The sequence below is a fragment of the Leucoraja erinacea genome, chromosome 14, assembly GCF_028641065.1.
Source record: "Leucoraja erinacea ecotype New England chromosome 14, Leri_hhj_1, whole genome shotgun sequence".
Classification (NCBI taxonomy): domain Eukaryota; kingdom Metazoa; phylum Chordata; class Chondrichthyes; order Rajiformes; family Rajidae; genus Leucoraja; species Leucoraja erinaceus.
The window spans coordinates 3,431,684-3,451,951 of record NC_073390.1 but is presented as its reverse complement, the minus strand read 5'-3'; the positions used below and the strand labels follow the sequence as shown (position 1 = coordinate 3,451,951).

At 44.8% G+C, this 20,268-nt stretch overlaps 1 protein-coding gene across 3 annotated transcripts in view; it reads left to right on the top strand.

Annotated features, from left to right (window-relative positions):
* Positions 1-20,268, top strand: part of atp11b (ATPase phospholipid transporting 11B (putative)) — a 174,951-nt gene that overhangs the window by 68,868 nt on the left and 85,815 nt on the right. For all 3 annotated transcript variants that reach the window (XM_055645390.1, XM_055645388.1, XM_055645389.1), the window contains exons 13-15: positions 5,424-5,573; positions 9,580-9,752; positions 19,758-19,826. In XM_055645390.1, the coding sequence (XP_055501365.1) occupies positions 5,424-5,573; positions 9,580-9,752; positions 19,758-19,826 (392 nt within the window). The remainder of the gene's footprint in view (positions 1-5,423; positions 5,574-9,579; positions 9,753-19,757; positions 19,827-20,268) is intronic.

Here is a 20,268-nt window from a genome sequence, read left to right as displayed (position 1 = left end):
CCAGCCTGAAGGTTTCTCCATCCATTGCATGGACCGTACATTGGCTTCTGGGAAAGGGAGAGGAGGGGGCGTCTGCCTCATGGTCAACTCTGCGTGGTGCTCAGATATGGCAGTCCTATCCAACTCCTGCTCTCCACACCTCGAACACCTAGCTGTGAAGTGCCGTCCCTTCTACCTACCGAAATTGACCTCCATCATCAGGCAGATGTCCATCTGGCACTGGAGGAGCTGCACGCCATGGTCAACAAGCACCAGGCGTCTTACCCCGAGGCATTTACCACCATAACTGGAGACTTCAACAAAGCCAACCTTAAGAAATTGCTCCCTAACTTCTATCAACATGTCTCCTGCAGCACCAGAGGACCAAACACCTTCGACCACTGCTACACCACCATCAAGGATGCCTATCGCTCTATCCCTCGCCCTCAATTCGGTAAATCCAACCATACTGCGGTGCTGCTTCTTCCTGCCTACAGGCAGCAATTGAAGAGCGCACCCCCAGAGGTGAGGACTGTACAGAGCTGGGGGGCAGAGGAACAACTCCAGGACTGTTTGCAGTCTGTAGACTGGGCAATGTTCAGGCAACGGACTCGGCAACGGACCTGAATGAATACGCCACAGTCGCTACAGAAATGTGTGGAGGACTGCATACCAACAAAAGAAAGTGTGGAGGACTGCATACCAACAAAAACCTTCCTAGTTTCCTAACCAGAAATCTTGGATGAGCCATGAGATCCGCATTCTCCCGGGCATTCAGGTCTGGAGATACAGAGGTCTACAAGAATTCCAGATACGACCTTGGTAAGGCCATCAAAAAGGCCCAAAGGGACTTCTGCTCCAAACTGGAGGATGAGACATATGTTCAGCAACTGTGGCAGGGCTTGAATGCAATCACCTCCTACAAAGCGAAACCAGGAGGCAGCTCGAATGTCAGCAAAACATCACTCCTTGATGAGCTTAATGCGTTTTACGCACGCTTTGATAGGGAGAATACTGATGTGCCTTCTCGATCCCCCATTCGCTGTGATGGTATTTCAGTCACAGTCACAGAGGCCGACATCAGAAGATCCTTCAGAGGGATGAACCCTCGTAAAGCGCCTGGACCTGGTCCTGATGGTATACCCGGTCATGTTTTAAAAACCTGTGCAGACCAACTGGCTGGAGTTTTTATGGAGATTTTCAACCTCTCACTTCTGAGGTCTGAGGTCCCCACCTGCTTTAAAAGGGCATCAATAATACCAGTGCCCAATAATACCAGTGCCCAAGAATGACTATCGACCAGTGGCACTAACGTCTGTGGTGATGAAGAGCTTTGAGAGGCTGATCATGGCGCAAATCAACTCGTACCTCGACAAAAACCTGGACCCACTGCAGTTCGCTTGCCGCCACAACAGATCAACGGTGGATGCGATCTTACTGGCTCTCCACTCCGCTCTGGACCACTTGGACAACAAAAACTCATATGTCAGGCTGTTATTCATCGACTACAGCTCGGCATTTAATACCATCACCCCCTCCAAGCTGGTTACCAAGCTCTCAGATCTGGGTCTCTGCGCATCCCTCTTGAATTGGATCCTTGACTTCCTCATTCGCAGACCACAGTCCGTCCGTATTGGTGGAAATGTGTCATCCTGGATAACAATCAGCACGGGATCACCTCAAGGCTGCGTGCTCAGCCCCCTGCTGTACTCACTCTATACTCATGACTACGTAGCCGGACATAGCGAACTCCATCATCAAGTTCGCCGATGGGGATAGAAGTGAGATCGACCGATTGACCAAATGGTGCCAGCACAATAACCTGGCTCTCAACACCAGCAAAACCAAGGAACTGATTGTGGACTTTGGAGGGGGTAGGATGGGGACCCACAGTCCTGTTTATATCAACAGGACTGTTGATGGTGGAAAGGGTCAAGAACTTCAAATTCCTGGGCGTGCATATTTCCGAAGATCTCTCCTGGTCCCTGAACACTGATGCAATTATAAAGAAAGAACATCAGCGCCTCTACTTCTCGAGAAGATTACAGAGAGTCAGTATGTCAAGGAGGACTCTCTCGAACTTCCACAGGTGCACAGTAGAGAGCATCGTGGCTTGGATCGGCAACTTGAGTGTCCAGGAGCGGAAAGGCTGCAAAAAGTTGCAAACACTGCCCAGTCCATCATCGGCTCTGACCTCCCTACCATCGAGGGGATCTATCGCAGTCGCTGCCTCAAAAAGGCTGCCTACATCATCAAGGACCCACACTCATCTCTCCACTGCCATCAGGTAGAAGGAACAGGAGCCTGAAATATGCAACATCCAGGTTCAGGAACAGCTGCTTCCCCACAGCCATCAGACTATTAAACACAACTTCAAACAAACTCTGAACTATAACAGCCTATTGCACTTTATCTGTTTGTTTATGTGTGTGTGTGTATATATATTCTATGGTATATGGACACACTGATCTGTTCTGTATTTATGCCTACTATATTCTGTTGTGCTGCAGCAAGCATGAATTTCATTGTCCTATCTGGTACACATGATAATAAACTCTCTTGCCTTGTCTTGATATAGGGAGGCAGAGGAACTGAAATAAATTTGCATTAGGTGAGAAATAGTATTGGGTAGACTGATGGAACCGAAGGCTGATAAATCCCGAGGGCCTGATGGTCTGAATCCCAGGGTACTCAAGGAGATGGCTCTGGAAAACATGGACACATTGGTGATCATTTCCCCCATGTTCTATAAATTCAGGATCAGTTCCTGTGGATTGGAGGGTAGCTAATGTTATCCCACTTTTCAAGAAAGGAGTGAGAGAGAAAACAGGGAATTATAGACCAGTTAGCATGACATTGGTGGTGGGGAAGATGCTGGAGTCAATTATTAAAGAAGAACGGCACATTTGGATAACAGTAAAAGGATTGGTCCAAGTCAGCATGGATATACGAAGGGGAAATCCTGCTTGACTAATCTTCAGGAATTTTTTGTGGATGTGACAAGTAAAATGAATGAAGGAGAGCCAGTGGATGTAGTGTATCTGGACTTTCAGAAAGCCTTTGAAAAAGGTCCCACACAGGAGATTAGTGGGCAAAATTAGAGCACATGGTATTGGGGGTAGGATATTGACATGGATAGATTGGTTGGCAGACAGGAAATAAAGAGTAGGAATAAACAGGTCCCTGTCAGCATGGCAGGCAGTGGCGAGTGGAGTGCCGTAAGGCTCGGTGCTGGGGCTGCAACTATTTACAATATATATTAATGATTTAGATGATGGAATTAAAAGTAACACTAGCAAATTTCCACATGACACAAAGCTGGGTGGCGGTGTGAACTGTGAAGAGGATGCTAGAAGGTTGCAGAGTTACTTGGACAGGTTGAGTGAGTGGGCAGATGCAGTATAATGTAGATAAATGTGAGGTTATCCATTTTGGCAGCAAGATCACAAAGGCACATTATTATCTCAATGGTGTCAGATTAGGAAAAAGTGAAGTACAACGATACCCGAGTGTCCTTGTACAACAGTCACTGAAAATAAACATGCAGGTACAGCAGGCAGTGAAGAAAGCTAATGGCATTTTGGCCTTCAAAACTAGAGGATTTGAGTGTCGGAGTAAAGAGGTCCTGCTGTAGTTGTACAGGGCCCTGGCGAGACCACATCTGGAGTATTGTGTGCAGTTTTGGTTTCCTAATTTGAGGAAGGACATCCTTGCTATTGAGGGAGTGCAGCATAGATTCACGAGGTTAATACCCGGGATGACCTGGCATATGAGGAAATACTGGGCTTGAAGGATACTGCAATTTTGAAGGATGAGAGGGAATCTTATAGAAACATATAAAATTATAAAAGGATTGGACAAGCTAGATGCAGGAAAAATGTTCCCAATGTTGGGCGAGTCCAGAACCAGGGGCCATAGTCGAAGAATTATAGGGATGACCATTTAAAACTGAGATGCAAACAAACCTTTTCACCCAGAGAGTTATGAATTTGTGGAATTCTCTGCCACAGAGGGCAGTGGAGTCCAATTCACTGGATGAATTTAAAATAGTTAGATAGAGCTCTTGGGCTGGCGGAATCAAGGGATATGGGGAGAAGGTAGGTACGGGTTCCTGATCGTGGATGATCAACCATGATCACAATGAATGGTGGTGCTGGCTCAAAAAGGGCCAAATGGTCTCCTCCTGCACCTATTTTCTACGTTTCTATGGTTACCCTCTTTCCATTAATGTACATAAAATCTCTTTGGATTTTCCACAATATGTATTATTTGCCAGATCTATCTCCTTCTGCCTTTTTTCCCCTCTTGGTCACAGGGCTCTGGTCTGGATAACAATCCTCCACTACTACTCACAGACTCCTTGTTGTATCTAATTGCTAGCTCGCTCTGGATCCCAAGTGATTTACCCTTCCAAACAAACCTACAGTGCAGGACCTTGTTAAAGGCCTTGCAAGAGTCCATATAGATGATGTCTACTGCCCTGCCTTTATCAATCCTCTCAGTCACTTCTTCAAACTTGTGGAATGTTGTTTCCCACATTCAAAGCCATGCTGTCTATTTATAATCCTTGCCTATCCACATGCAGGTAGATCCTGTCTTCACAATACCGTCTAGTATCTTTCCCACCACTAATATTAGGCTGACAAAAGTGCTGGAGAAACTCAGCGGGTGCGGCAGCATCTAGTCTCACCTGCCAGTGGTTCTTTGATGTTTCCTGGAGAATACTTTGATCACAAATGTTTTATGTGTTTGAACATTTACATTGCAAATATTAATGCAATATTTTTTGTTAAATTGAACTCAAAAGATCAATTGCAAATAGTTCTATAATTTGGAAGTACCATTTAATTGAATCACATATTCAACTGTAATTATGTTCTGTGGTGACCATCCCTTCCCCTTTCCCTCTGCTCCCACCAACCCCTCCCACTCCAAAGCAGCTGAAACTACATCATAAGTCATACAACGACACAACGTGGAAACAGGCCCTTCAGTCCAACTTGCCCACACCGGCCAACATGTCCCGGCTGGACTAGTCCCACCTACCCGCGCGCGTTTGGTCCATATTCCTCTAAGCCTGTCCTATCGATGTTCCTGTCTAAATGTTTCATAAACATTGGGATAGTCCCTGATTAAACGACCTCCTCTAGCAGCTTGTTCCACTCACCCACCACCCTTTGTGTGAAAATGTTACCCCTCAGATCCTATTGAAATGTTTCCCATTCACCTTAATCCTATGTCCTCTGGTCGTCGATTCACCTACTCTCGGCAAGACTCTGTGCATCTACCCAATCTATTCCTCTCATGATTTTATTCACCTCTATTGTTACCTGGTTAGGATACGCATCACTGTGAAATTACTTCTCCAGTGATAAATTGTGTTTTAAATTAAAGATTCAGATCCCACGTGGAATATGTATAATGTCATTTAATTCCTTATTTAGGTGGAATATCTATTAACAGACAAAACTGGAACATTGACTGAAAATGAAATGAAATTCAGGGAATGCTCCATTAATGGCATTAAATACAAATATACCAAAGGCACTTTGATTCCTGACGGAGCGACTGGAGAGATTAACGGCCAAACATTTGTAAGTTCCAATTACGTTAGATATACGTTACTTCAACACGACTTTTTAATTTTATATTATACTAGACCAAGTGCTGACCCGTTGGGTCTGCTCCCCCAACGCAAGATTCCCCACTCACCCGTTCCCCCAATGCAAGCCGCTCCCCCAACACAATATTGCACCACTCACGCATAGCCCCCAACTGCGCAGGCACAGCTCATTTCTCTTCATCCCCCAGCACTCCCTCCTCTTCCTCTTCACCCTCCCTCTTAAATCCCTAGAGAGGGAGGGGGTAGAGAGGAGGGGGGGGGGGGGGGGGTAGGGTAGAGAGGGAGGAGGAGGTAGAGAGAGATGGGGGTAGAGGGAGTGGGAGGGGGGTAGAGTTGGGGAGAGGGGATGGGGGTAGAGGTAGAGGGAGGGGGGTAGAGTTGGTGGGAGGGTGGGTAGAGAGGCGGGAGATAGAGAGGGTGGGAGTGAGGGTAGATAGGGGGGGGGCATCTCCCTCCTTCACCCCTCCCCATCTTCCTCCTCCACCCCCCACCCCCCTCTCCTTCTACACCACTCCCCACCCCATCTCCCTCTTCATTTCCCTCATTCTCCTCCCCTCACTCCCATCCCCTGCCCCAGGACCTACCCAGATCATAGAACAGCGCCAGGGCCTGGTTCTCGTCCTCGGCCCGGCCCTGGCTGTAGACTCCAGCTGTCAGCTCGGCTGCCGCCTGGGCTATAGTGCAGGCTACGACTTCATCTCCAGGCTCGTCCCTGACCACGGACCCAGGCTGGGTTGCCGCGGCGGCTTCTTTTTCGGTCCCGGTCACGGCCCCATCCCAAGCCCCAGGCTCGGCCCTCACTCCAGCTCCAGAACCACCCTCCACACTGGGCAGCGGCCGCCATGCGAGCGCTGGAGTGCCCCTCCCTCCCAGAGTGTTCCGTCCTGCCTTGCGAGTGCATTCTGACGTCACTCGGGTTTTTTTTTCTGAAATAGGTAAGTTTTCGGGCTGTTTTTAAAACTTTAAACAATTAAAAAGTTAGGAAATATAGGCGGGGATGTGACGTGAAGACATTTGTCGCTTCGACGGGAAAAATGTGAGTAGAATGTGTGAAAATGGGAAGGCTGTGGCCTAGTCTTTGGAAGAAAATAGGAATTAGCCAGATTGAGCCCAGTTGATTGACACACACACACACACACACACACACACACACACACACACACACACACACACACACACACACACACACACACACACACACACACACACACACACACACACACACACACACACACACACACACACACTTTTAGTAATATAGATTCTGGTGCTTCTCCAGGTGACAAATTTTGACAAAGGCTTGAGTGGATTTTTTACGTGCAGTATTAGTGTGAAATCATCTTTCATTTAGTCAGTTTAACCCTATCCTCTCCTCAACAGATGCAGTATGAAATAAATGCCAAAATGCTGGAAAAGCTTAGCAGATCAGGTAGCATCAATGAAGAAAGGAAGAGTTGATTTTCCAGTCTGGTCTTTGCAAAGTACTTCACAAAAATAATACATTTTCCCATTTTTAGAAAAATAGTAGAGGGAATGATGGGTGAGAGGGGTAAGATGAGGTAAAATCTGAAGTGGAAGGCAAGAAAAATTAACAAATAAAATTATGGGTAATAGGACGTCAAAAAACAATAGATCAACAGAGGTGATAGTTGAGCATGGTTCTACTCAGTGTCCAAAGGGACAAATAGAAACATTCTTGATCCAAGGTGAAACGCTGTTAATTAATGCTTGATTATGTTGACTGCAACATTTTAAAACAGGTAATATTTTGAATAATTAAGCTTTACTTTTGTCAATCCACCTTATCATGCCTTGTGGTGAAGTTACATCTATATGTGTTTTAGTTTAGAAACACAGTGCAGAAACAGGCCCTTCAGCCCACCGGGTCCACACCGACAATCGATCCCCGCATATTAACACTACCCTACACACACTAGGGACAATTTTACATTTATACCGAGCCAATTAACCTACAAACCTGTACATCTTTGGAATGTGGGAGGAAACCGAAGATCTTGGAGAAAAGTCATGCAGGTCATGGGGAGAACGTGCCAACTCCGTACAGACAGCACCCGTAGTCGGGATTGAACCCTGCTGCGAGCGATGTAAGGCAGCAACTCTACCGCTGCACCATCATGCCACCCTTTATTGAATTTACATTGTGCAGAGTATGCAGTTAGGATTGCTGCTTATATAATTTGGTAGTTTCAACATACTCAATTCACCCCAGGCAAAATGATTAACATTGAATAAGGTTATTAAAGGTAAATATGTACATATAGCATGTCTATAAACCCTCCCCACTGTTTCATTTTGTGTCTACTATATTTCAATGTCTCATCTCTCTGACCCTTGCATTGGAAATTGAGGATCTTAACTATTGTCATCGAGTTGGCATGTTATGCTGTCATTATGACTTTGTTGAGTGGTGTGGGCTGAATCACCTGCAGCTCAACACCGACAAGACTATGGAGTTAGTGGTGGACTTTAGGAGGAGAGGAACACTCCTGTCCACTGTCTCCATCAAGGGCGTGGATGTGGATGTGCAGTTTACCAAGGAGAACAAGAACCTTGGAGTTCACCTGGACAGTAAACTGAACTGGTCCAGGAATGCTGAGGCACTGTATAAGAAGGGGCAGAGCCGTCTGTACTTTCTGAGGAGGCTCCACTCCTTCAACGTCTGCAGTACAATGCTGCAGATGTTCTACCAATCGGTGGTAGTCAGTGCCATCTTCTATGCTGTCATGTGCTGGGGCAGCAGGGTGAGGGCCGTGGACACCAACAGAATCAACAAGCTCATCAGGAAGGCTGGCTCCGTCCTGGAAGTGGATTCATTGGAGGTGATCTTGGAGGGGAGGATGTTCCTCAAACTACGGAGCATCTTGGACAATACTGGTCAACCTGAGGAGCACCTTCAGCAACAGACTGGTTCCACCAAGATGCAGCACAGAACGCCACAGGATATACTTTTCCCCTGTGGCTACCAAACTGTACAGCTCCTTCCCCTTCTGTCATGGGGTAGCCCCCCCCCCCCCCCCCCCCCCCCCCCCCCCCCCCCCCCCCCCCCCCCCCCCACAATCTTTGCACATCCCCAATTCTGGACTTCACACTCGTCATTTTAATTTCATATTTCATGTACAGTGCCCAACGTAATGTTTGGGACAAAGACCCATCATTTATTTATTTGCCTCTGTACTCCACAATTTGAGATTTGTAATAGAAAAGATCACGTGGTTAAAGTGCACATTGTCAGATAAAGGCCATTTTTATCCATTTTGGTTTCACCATGTAGAAATTACAGCAGTGTTTATACATAGACCCCCCATTTCAGGGCACCATCATGTTTGGGACACAGCAATGAAAACACTGCTGTAATTTCTACACGGTGAAACAAAAATGGATAAAAATGGCCTTTATTAAAATCTTGACAATGTGCACGTTAACCACATGTGATTTTTTATTCTATTACAAATCTCAAATAGTGAAGTACAGAGGCAAATAAATAAATAACAGGTCTTAGTCCCAAACATTATGGAGGGCACTGTATCTTGTTGTGTTTTAAGACTGCTGGCAGACTAATTTCCCTCCTGGGATAAATAGTTATATCGTATCGTATAAATTAGATTAGTGTCATTCAAAAAAGACTCTTTTATTGCTTTCAGTTGTGTCTGATTCTTTCATCTTTCCTTATATATTGAATTATGTTTCTAAGATTTAATCGAGCCAAAATCTAAGGCCTTACAATTGACATGCAGTTGGTGCAATTTTGACTGTTGCTGGCTGAAGAGTACTTATCCTGCTTAATTAATAGTATGCTCTTCTAATCTACCTTTCAGGTAATTGTAGCAGAACTGAATGAATTTTAATCGAGATCAAACCCATGATGATTTGCGTTCTGCTATTTCTTAGTTCTTGATGAGATTTGGTTTGGCAAAACGAATGAATGTGTTATGATTGCTTTTCGCATCTTTTCCTAGACTAATGAAGAAGTGATGTTCTTGAAGGCAATATCACTATGCCACACCGTGCATATTAGTGATTTGGAAGAGACTAATAGACCTACGTTGAGGCATGTTGCTGCTGATGTATCCAAAGTACAATACTATGCTGCCTCACCAGATGAAATAGCTTTGGTAGAAGCTGCCAGAAGGTGAGCTTTTTTTCCCCCTTATTATTAATTGAATCTATCAATCTGGGTATTCATTCTCTAATTTCATTATTTCTGTGAATCTGAATTCAATATTTTGAGCAAGAAACAGTCACATCAGATCTCTTCTGATTGTGCTGTCCCATAAAATATGAGAGATCCTTATTCCCAGTTACTTGAACCCTACAGCCATTATGACAATAAATAAAGGTACTCCCACAATATGATGAACTGATAATAGGAAGTTTGGCATGCTATAAATGTGTTGTTCTTACAGTAACTTCAACATTGTGGCTGTGACGTCCTATGTGTTATTTTAATGGATTTTCACATACTTAATTTCAGGTTATTGTGAAGTTTGACGCATTTAAGTGGTTCCACATGTGCCGTTTACAGGGGTTTACCACTTGTACTCTGTATGTGGATTATTTTAAGCATGTAATATATGTATTCAGAACAATATGCTAATGTACTTGAGCCCGTTAGTATTGCTATATACGGTGGCAGACTGTAATTTGTTTTAAGATGGTGCAGTCTTCTGTTTACTGCGTAATGTCGTTGACTCTAGGTTTTGGTTGAGTAGTCAAGTGATCGCTGAGAAAGGCCGCACGTCTATCAAATAGCTTAAAGTTTGACGAATATTGATTTCCAAATGTCGTGAACTATGAAGTTTGGTGTTTTTAGTTCCACTCACAGACTAAAGTACAAAATCTTATTTGACATTTCAGTGCAGTACCATTACATTTGCAAAATGCTTCTAGGCATCCTAGGATCATGAACAGAACAGTGCAAGTAATTCCGGTCTAACACCGTAATTGTATTTTGAAGAAACTTTGTATTATAAAATCAATGCAGACAAAAGGCTAGATGCTAGAGAGTTTCAGATTTGCAGGAACTACGTTTTTTTTCCCACAGGGTTTTCAAAAATAAGTCTTTTAAATGTTTATTTTTGTTACCTCAAGCAAAAATACCAAATACAATATATTCCATGTTTATAAAAGCATATTATTGCACGTGTCAATAGAAGCATTACGTGTCAAATTTAATAGCCACTTGTGATGAAACTTGCAGCTGGGGTCTTTAGAGACATTGGTGTGTAAGAGTTTCCATAGAAACAATTTTTATTTCACTGGACTGTTATTTTCCCAAGGTAGCTTTTTTTCTGCATGTTGTTGTTTCCAAAGGAACTCATAAGAGGTTCTCTTAAAGGTTGGAAATTTAAAGAAGCAGAGTTTTTATTTGTTAAAGGGGCTGTCCCACTGTACGAGGTAATTCAAGCGCTCTCCCAAGTTTAAAAAAAAAATCAAACTCGTGGTAAGCACGTAGAATGTACGTAGCGGGTACGTCGGAGCTCGGGACGTCTCTTAGCGGCTCGTAACGCTAACGGCAGGTACTTGGGAAACGCGGTAAACTCGTGACGACTCGTGAAGATTTTTCAACATGTTGAAAAATGTCCACGAGAGCCCCGAGTACCTACGAGCGGCTATTACCGTAATTCTCCGAGTTTGAATCGAGGGAAACTCGAAGAACTCTTGAATTAGCTCGTACAGTGGGACAGGCCCTTAAGGAAGAGACAGATTGGCCAATAATAGAAAAGGAAGGTGTAGTGGTCTAGCCTAGTGAGAGTGGTCATGTTGAGGCCAAATGTAGACTTGAGCGTTTGCCCCCAGAGGCTTCGGGGAGAAGAGCTGAGAAAAGAAGTACTGAGCTAGCAGGCAAGTCAGTTTCAAACCCGGATGGAGCAACAGCAGGGGGGTTTAAAAAATAATTGTTGGGAATAAATAAAGTAGGGATGCAGGATCATGTGATGTGCTGCTTCTGCATGACGTGGTAGCAGGTGCAACGCTGTGGTTCCTGGTGACCACACCTGCAGTAAGTGTTGGTTGCTTGAGGAATTCGGACTCAAAATTGATTACCTGGATTCTGACTGCAAACACTGCAAACACATCGCGGATGGAGTGAATTTCCTGGACGCTGTGTATCACAAAGCAGTCACACCAGTTAGATTGCCTACTCCCAATTCAGTCCATGTGCAGGAGGAAGATAATGTGACTGTGAATGAGGCAGGTAGGGGGATCCAAGTGATAGTGTTGGAGGAGCCTCATTCCTTGAGCTTCACTTTCAAGAGAGAGAGTTCAAGAGTCAATTTAATTGTCATTTGGACCCCTGGGGGTCCAAACGAAATGCCGTTTCTGCAGCCACACATTACACACAAATAGACCCCAGACACAACATAATTACATTTAACATAAACATCCATCACATAACTGTGATGGAAGGCCAAAAAAACTTATCTCTCCACTGCACTCTCCCCCCCCCCCCGATGTCACAGTCAAAGTCAAAGCCCCCGGCTGGCGATGGCGATTGTCCCGCGGCCATTGAAGCCACGCCGGGTGGTGCGAGGTCGCACACCGGGTCTTGATGTTGGAGCCCCCGGTGTGTGCTCGCAAAGTCCCGCAGCCATTCCAGCCGCGCGGGGCAATGGTGTAGGCCCCGCTCCAGGAGCTCTTCGACCCCGCAACACGGGCGGGAGAATTCGCCGTTGCAGCAGCCCGAAAAGCGGTCTCCCTCCAGGGAGCCGCGCGGGGTCGTCCGAGCCGTCCGCAGACCCGCAGTAGCAGCCCCCGACCAGCAGCACACCAGCAACATAAAATAACAAACACACAGCAGCAACACAGCAAAAATAAGCGCTCCTCCACCGCTCCACCCGCCGCGGTCTGGCCAGCTCCGCGACGGCAACGGTGAGTCAGCACCAGAGTCCCCGGCTTCTTCCAGTTGGAGGCCGACTCCTCGTTGCGGCCTCAACGACACCTGAGACCCTGACTGAGAAAAGGTGCAAACTCCAGTGCAGGGAGAGATTCAAAAGTTCCCCCCCCCTCCCACCCCAAAGCAGTCACACCCCCCCACACACACACACCCAACATCGGTAACCAAAACTACACAGAAACACAGACAAAAAATAACAAAAACGCGGACAGGCTGCAGAGGCCGCTGCTGGCCAGAGCCGCGCCGCCTTTCAGGTCTGAGAGTCTGGTTGCCTGTGAGGACGAGAGTCGAGGGCATAAGAAGAATGAGCAACCTAACCATGGCACCATGGGTCAGGGAGCCATTCAAGAAGTGAGGCAGAAGAGATGCCAAGTTGTAACACGTAATACTTGGGACGGTATAGTCGGGATTAGGCGATATATTGTTTGTCACAATGATCGAGAGTCCCGAAGGCTGTGTTGTCTGCCTCGTACTAGGGTTTGCGACATCTCATCTGACCCGCACAGAAACTTAGAGTGGGAAGGGGTACATACAGTTGGTGTGGCCTTTGTTTGAACCAACGACAAAGGTAAAATGGGGAAAGAAGCTCTGCTGAGGGAATTTGAGCAGCTCAGAACTAAAGTAAAAAGCAGGACCAAAAGGGGGTAATCTCTGAATAAGTGAGTTCGGTATTCGGACTGCGCATGCCCAGGTCATAGGTCACTAGCTATAAAACAGTCTTGGCAACAGTGGTGCTGCATTGTGTGCAGGCATGCATTTCGTTCGTCGTGTTGAGTTGCTGATGGGCCTCCCCCTCCCCGGTGTCCTGTCCCTGTCCGGAGGTGTCCGGGGTGGCCCTGGGCTGGCGTGGTCGCCCTGGACTTGCAGCCGGCGCTGCAGCCACGGGGTTGGCCAACAGCCCTCCACCTCCACCCCCCTCCCCTTCCCTCAGTCCGACACCGAGATCCTGTTGAAGATGGGCAGCCGTCGGCCCTTCTCGAAGACGGGCGACTCGGAGCCGCTGCTGCTGGAGTCGTCCTGGTCGGAGAGGGAATCTGCGGACGGGCTCCTGCCACGTGGGCAGGCCAGGCGCCTGCTGGAGTTGCGGGTACCATTGGTGATGGTGGTGCTGGCGGCAGCAGCATCCTCATCCCCCTCCCTTGCACAGAGTCTAGGCTAGCTCCAACTCCAGGTCGGAGCTGAAGGCAGCCCAGTCTCATGCCAGGGCGGAGGAGGCTGAGCCCAGGCTGGCACTCTGGTGCAGGCGAGGCTGGGGCCCTCGCTCCTACTCAGTGCTGTGGATGAAGTGGCAGCGGGTACCGTAGGGGCAGAAGCCGGTGGTGTGGAAGGTGCGGCTTGTACTTGGGGTAGCGGCTGAAGCCATGGGCAAACTGGCACTTGTCGCCATAGCGGCCCAAGGGGAGCGGGCCCCTCTGGAGTTGGAGCGGGGTTGGGCTGGAGTTGGCGCTGGCTGTGGGTCTGGGGCCACTAGTGTTGTCAGTCCAGGCTGTCGTTTGGCCATGCGGGAGAGGCAGAGGAGAGCTAGGGTTGATGCTTCCCCGCGCTGTGTCTGGGGCCAGTGTCCTGTCGATCTGGACGTCTCGAGTGGTGGGGGGGGGGGGGGGGGGGTGACCGGGGATGGTTTAGTTGCAGTTCGGCAGCGCTTGCGGGTCTCCTGCCCCGCCCGGTCTCTCCCGCCCGATTAAACCCCCCCAGTCTCCCACTGTAAAAAGACAAAAAATCAGACCCAAACTATACTCACTGAATCTACATTTTTATTTTACTTGGTTTATACTCTCTAGAATTTAGGAGATTGAGAGGGGATCTTATAGAAACTTACAAAATTCTTAAGGGGTTGGACAGGCTAGATGCAGGAAGATTGTTCCCGGTGTTGGGGAAGTCCAGGACAAGGGGTCATAGTTTAAGGATAAGGGGGAAATCCTTTAAAACCGAGATGAGGAGAACTTTTTTCACACAGAGAGTGGTGAATCTCTGGAACTCTCTGCCACAGAGGGTAGTTGAGGCCAGTTCATTGGCTATATTTAAGAGGGAGTTAGATGTGGCCCTTGTGGCCAAGGGGATCAGAGGGTATGGAGAGAAGGCAGGTACGGGATACTGAGTTGGATGATCAGCCATGATCATATTGAATGGCGGTGCAGGCTCGAAGGGCCGAATGGCCTACTCCTGCACCTAATTTCTATGTTTCTATGTTTATTTAAAGCGTTCGACCTTTGACAAACCCCATGATTCCTTGCGTTTTTCGGAATATCGAACTCGCTTATTGCTACCTGACCAATGAGCAAATTGGCATATGGTTGATGAGATTAGAAAATTAAACATGTTGCTCAAAGATTGGAGTGGGAGAAGTGAGTTTGAATTTGTAGTATGACGCAGGATCTTTTAACCCCCAAGATGAAGAAATACCAAGGGGAGAATGAGGCTATTGTGGCTGACAAAGGAAGTTAATGATACCGTCAAAGCAAAAGAGAAGGCATATAACATGTTGAAGACATGTGGGAAACTAGAGGATTGGGAAGCTTTTAAAATCTAACAGAAAAGAACTAAAAAGGAATGGGGAGAAAAGATAAAACATAAAGGTAGACCAGTCAATAATATAAAAGAGGATAACAAAATATTTTACAGCTAAATAAGAATACAGAGAAAACGCAGATAAAAATGTCCAAGGGCCACAACAAGCTAGGTTGCAGATCAAGAATTTATCTTCGAGGGCCCTGGGTCCGTTCGAGACTGATAATGAGAAAGAAGCTGTTGTAGAGTCTGGGTTTGTGCTTTCAAACATTTGTGATGAATTATGTTCCCCAGACAGCCTGAATTGTAAAAAGAGTCAATGGAGGGGTGGATGGGGTCTCGACCCGAAACGTCACCCATTCATTCTCTCCATAGATGCTGCCTGACCCGCTGAGTTACTCCAGCATTTTGTGTCTACCTTTGATTTAAACCAGCATCTGCAGTTCTTTCCTACAAGTCAGTGGAGGGGTGGCTGGGTGTCAATTTAATAAGTTTGTGTGGTGAACTGGCCAGAATTTGCAAGTCTTTGTAATTTTGTGCAGTCTTTGAAGAGCAGTTGTTATACCAAGATATGATGCATCCATGTGGAATGCTTTATCTGGTGAATCTATAAAAGTTGGCAAGATTCATTGGGGGACATACCAAATTTCCTCAGCCTTCTGAGGAAGGAAGGATTTATTGGCCTTAGCTGCGATTTGGATGGATTAGGACAGAATGTTGGTGATATTTATGCCCAGGAACTTGAAGCTGTCAGCTATCTCCACTTCAGCACTATAAATTCTGACTGCTGTGTGTTTACTACTCCATTTCCTGAAGTCAATGACGAGCTCCTTCATCTTAGTGACATTGAAGGAGATGTTGTTGTCTTGGCACCATGTTACTCAGCTCTCTCTCTCCTCCCTGTACTTTGTCTCATTATTGTTCAAGAGCTGCCCGCTGTTGTGATGACATCTGCAAACTTGCAAATGGAGTTAGGCCAGAAATTGGCCACACGGTCATGTGCATAAGGAGTATAATAAGGGGCTGAGAATACATCCATGGATTATGGGTATTGAGAATTATCTTGGAGGATATTTTATCACCTATCTTTATTCATCGTGTTCCATGGGTCAGGATGATGAGGATCCAGTTGAAGAAGGGGATGCTGATTCCCAAGACAAGGAGTTTGATGATGTCTAATGATGTCACTTAAACTCCAGCGGGAATCACGTCAGAGATTAGTATTGCTGCAGACTAGATCAGGAAGAGGCATTGCTTGGCTTGACTACCAGGGGACTACCAGAGAACCAGGGGCCACAGTTTGAGAATAAGGAGTAGGCCACTTAGAAATGAGACGAAGAAACACTTTTTCTCACAGAGAGTAGTGAGTGATGAGTCTGTGGAATTCTCTGCCTCAGAGGGCGGTGGAGGCAGGTTCTCTGGATGCTTTCAAGAGAGAGCTAGATAGGGCTCTTAAAGATAGCGGAGTCAGGGGATATGGGGAAAAGGCAGGAACAGGGTACTGATTGGGGATGATCAGCCATGATCACATTGAATGGCGGTGCTGGCTTGAAGGGCCAAATGTCCTACTCCTGCACCTATTGTCTATTGACTATAATATTAACTTGTGTTGAACCTGTTGGTTAGACTTGCATGGCATTGTGTAATAGTGAACATTGTGAAAGGCAACAATTTTGAGGGCAGCCAAGTTTGAGAAGGATGCTCATAATTTACCCCTCTCCCCTAGTCGATGGTCTTTGTCAAAAGCTTTCAGATCAAAAAAGCTCATGAACACTGGTTGGTGCTGCTCGCTTCATTTTTCCTCAGTATGTTGGGCACTGATATTTTACAGCACCATCTGAAGAAAATGCAAAATTAAGGATATATGAATGAAAACAAAGAAGAATCCCAAGGAGTCGTAGCAGAGTGGATGAGCAGAGGATGTTATAACTTGAATTACTATCTAGAACATTGATTAGTTTAAAAAAATAAGAGGTAACCTCTTAAGGCACAGACGAGGTAGCATTGTATCAGCTTTTGAGGTGGAGAAACTTGCCGATTTTTCTTTATTAGGTAGATAGTCACATAATATGCAAGTTTAAGAAGTTACCGGTTAAACAGGATCATAGAGTTGACGGCCATAATCTTGGATCTCAGAATTGATTTGAGGGGCCAAGTAGCCCGCTGCTTATAGTTCACATGTTCGTACAACACCAGAGTGTTTGACCGATTATAAAGAGCTGAGAGCAAAATCAGAAGCACTGATATTGGCAGTTTAAATATGATGAAAAAGTTATTTTGAGATAATATTAAGTACAAATGCAATCCTAATTGTAATCAGGTTGGCTAAACTTGAAAAATAATAACAGAAATCTATCTTCAATAGTGAAATATCACTTTTCTAAATAAAATGCCATTTTTTAAATTCATGTTATTGTTACTCAGCCACAGGAGTGCCAGTGCACTCAGATTACCTTTGCTCTACATTGCTGTTTAGCATGTCCAAAATAGACGGTATTGGTGTCCTATTTTACCGGGGAAATATATATATATTTTTTTTTATTTACTCGAACATCTACAAATATCTTTTCCTTTTTACCCTTCACCTTTTTCTCATGCAACAATAGCAACTCATTTGGAAATATTATTGCACAGGTGCAGGTAGTTTGTGTAGCCTTCCAAATGCTAGAATGGGTCTGAGACATTAGTGTTTTGGAACCAAATACCGATTTCACCCAGTGTAAAATCTCTTACACTTTCTACCAAGTGATCATCAAAGTCTAATTCTATATATCAAATCCTACTGGATAATTTATTTACCTTTAGCCTCAGCTTTGGAAAAACAAATTGTAGTCAATGTACCATCATGATCTTTAAGAAATTAATATAACACAGTTGAATATCATGCCGGTGACACCACTGCTATTTATTTTCAATGTTATTATAATCAGTAATACATCAAACCAGTTGGAAAGGGCCTGTCCCGCGTAGGCAATTTTTTTCGGCGACTGTCATAGTCTTAGCAGGTTGCTGAAAAACTGGCGACTGGACCCCCTTACGACAATGTCTACGACAATGTCTACAACAACCTACTGCCTAGTCGACAGCAAGCTACCGACAACCGGCAACCCATTAGGACATCCACCTACGACCACACCTACGACAACCTACGTCCACCTGCGACAAGGTATGAGCCTGTCGGTGACAACTTAAGACAATTCAGTCGCCGGTACCTTGCCAGTTGACGTTAGTTGACGTAAATAGCCGCCAATGGAATTCACCGAAATCAACATGGGCGACAACCTATGTCATCATGGCGACAACCAATGACAGCACCTACGACAGGAGAAGTCAAGCTACGCTCATTGGTGTCGAGCCAACTGTCGTCAAAAAGTTTTGAACATTTCAAATTCCAGCGGCGACCAGAAAAACGCTACGATTCTTTGGGCGACTGAGGAGACTACTCACGACCATAAGGCGACACCCTGTCGACCATGTGGCGACAGCCTCGTCACCTGTAGTCGCTTAAAAAATTGCCTAAGTGAGACAGGCCCATAACAGTTACTGGGCCATGAGACCAGTGTGTTTCCTTTGCTATTAAGTATCTCTAATGATGCTTATCATACATAGTAGGTATGTTGCAAAGCGAACCTGGAGCGTCGCTGAAAATCTGTCGCTGCGCATGTGCGCGATTTTGGCGCCGTTTAGAGGGGGGCGGGTTTAAAACGCGATTATCCCTAGGCTGTTCAAATCGAGGATGTTCAGCCTAGTTAATTATTAACGACAAATCGCTGGAAGATTCCGTCGCTTTAGCTATTATTACTTTTAGCTATTACTACTTATCTAATTGTTATAGTAGTTTAAAAATTAACCTCTAAACCCGCGACCGCCGACAATGGGCCAGATCTCATACAGGGGACAACAGGAGGTAGGCTGTTTATTTTTACATTAAAAAGGGCTTCTTAAGATCCCTTTATACAAAGTTTAATGTTGCGAGTAGCTAATTTGGGCCCCATTATATCCCGCAGTATTTTTCTGGGCATTTGAGGGCACAAATCTACTGCAATGTGAACGTTCTAAACCAGCGCGTTCACAGGATCCCACTAGAAAGCTGATTTAAATGGACTTTAATTTACAGCAATTAAACACTAAATTCCTTCCATTTGGCCTATAAATTAATATAAATGAGATTTTAAAATCATGTTTTATTGTGAATTATTTGTGAATATTATTTGGACACTTAGGCTATTTAAAAATGTTACTCATTTATTAAGAAATGGATAGATGTTTAGATCTAGTAATTGAAGTTTGGAATTAGCTACAATTAGGTAACTAACTAATTATATGCTTTAATTTCAGGTCATCCATGTAAGATTATTTTATATTTGTTTCAGAATGCTTCAATCTATGATAACTGAAAATTTCATTCAGTTCTCTTAATTTTTAAGAAGGTTATGGGCTTTTGACTGTCCACGATCACAGCTTTTTTGTTATGTCCATAGAAAATCAATAGGGAACAAGATGCTAATTTCCAAGTATGAAAATGGCCATAACTTTTTAAATACTTGAGATATGAAAGTGAATTAGGTGTCAAATTAAACTTATTTTTATGCTTTATCTGATGGGATAAATTTGACTTGATTTTTAAAATCTCAAAATTTTGTAACATTGCTACTCATAGGCCCCTGTATTACTTTCTATTAAATGCATTGTCTACAGAGAGCATTATAAGATGTTTACTTTTCCTTCATGTAGGATCGGAGTTGCATTTACAGAATCTGATGGCAATAATATAATACTTAACATATTTGGAAAGACTGAAAGGTAACACAAAACTCTAGATTGCCTTTAACGTGTTGTTTCACTGTAGTAATAAATAATTCAAATTTTAAATTCATGTGTTTCAATCCAAGAAATCAATGTTTCTCTTTTTAATTAATGTTTTTTCATCTTTGTGCACGGTTATTTCCTAAATATACATACATGATTTCACTTGTCTCACTTGCTTATATTGTTATTCTTTGCATGGATAATCGTTGTAAAGACAGCCATTTGGGCCATTACAATTATTCCCAAGTCTGGTTCCAATATTTGCATAAACACAGACACATTGTACCCACCAAATTGACTGGATTGTAATCAAGCTGGCCTCCATTTTATTTTACAATCCCTCATGAATGACACTGGATTTTGCACTACTAGAACTCTGAATTAAGATGGTGCTTTTACTTCGAATTTCATTAATAGATTTACTGTGGTAATAGAT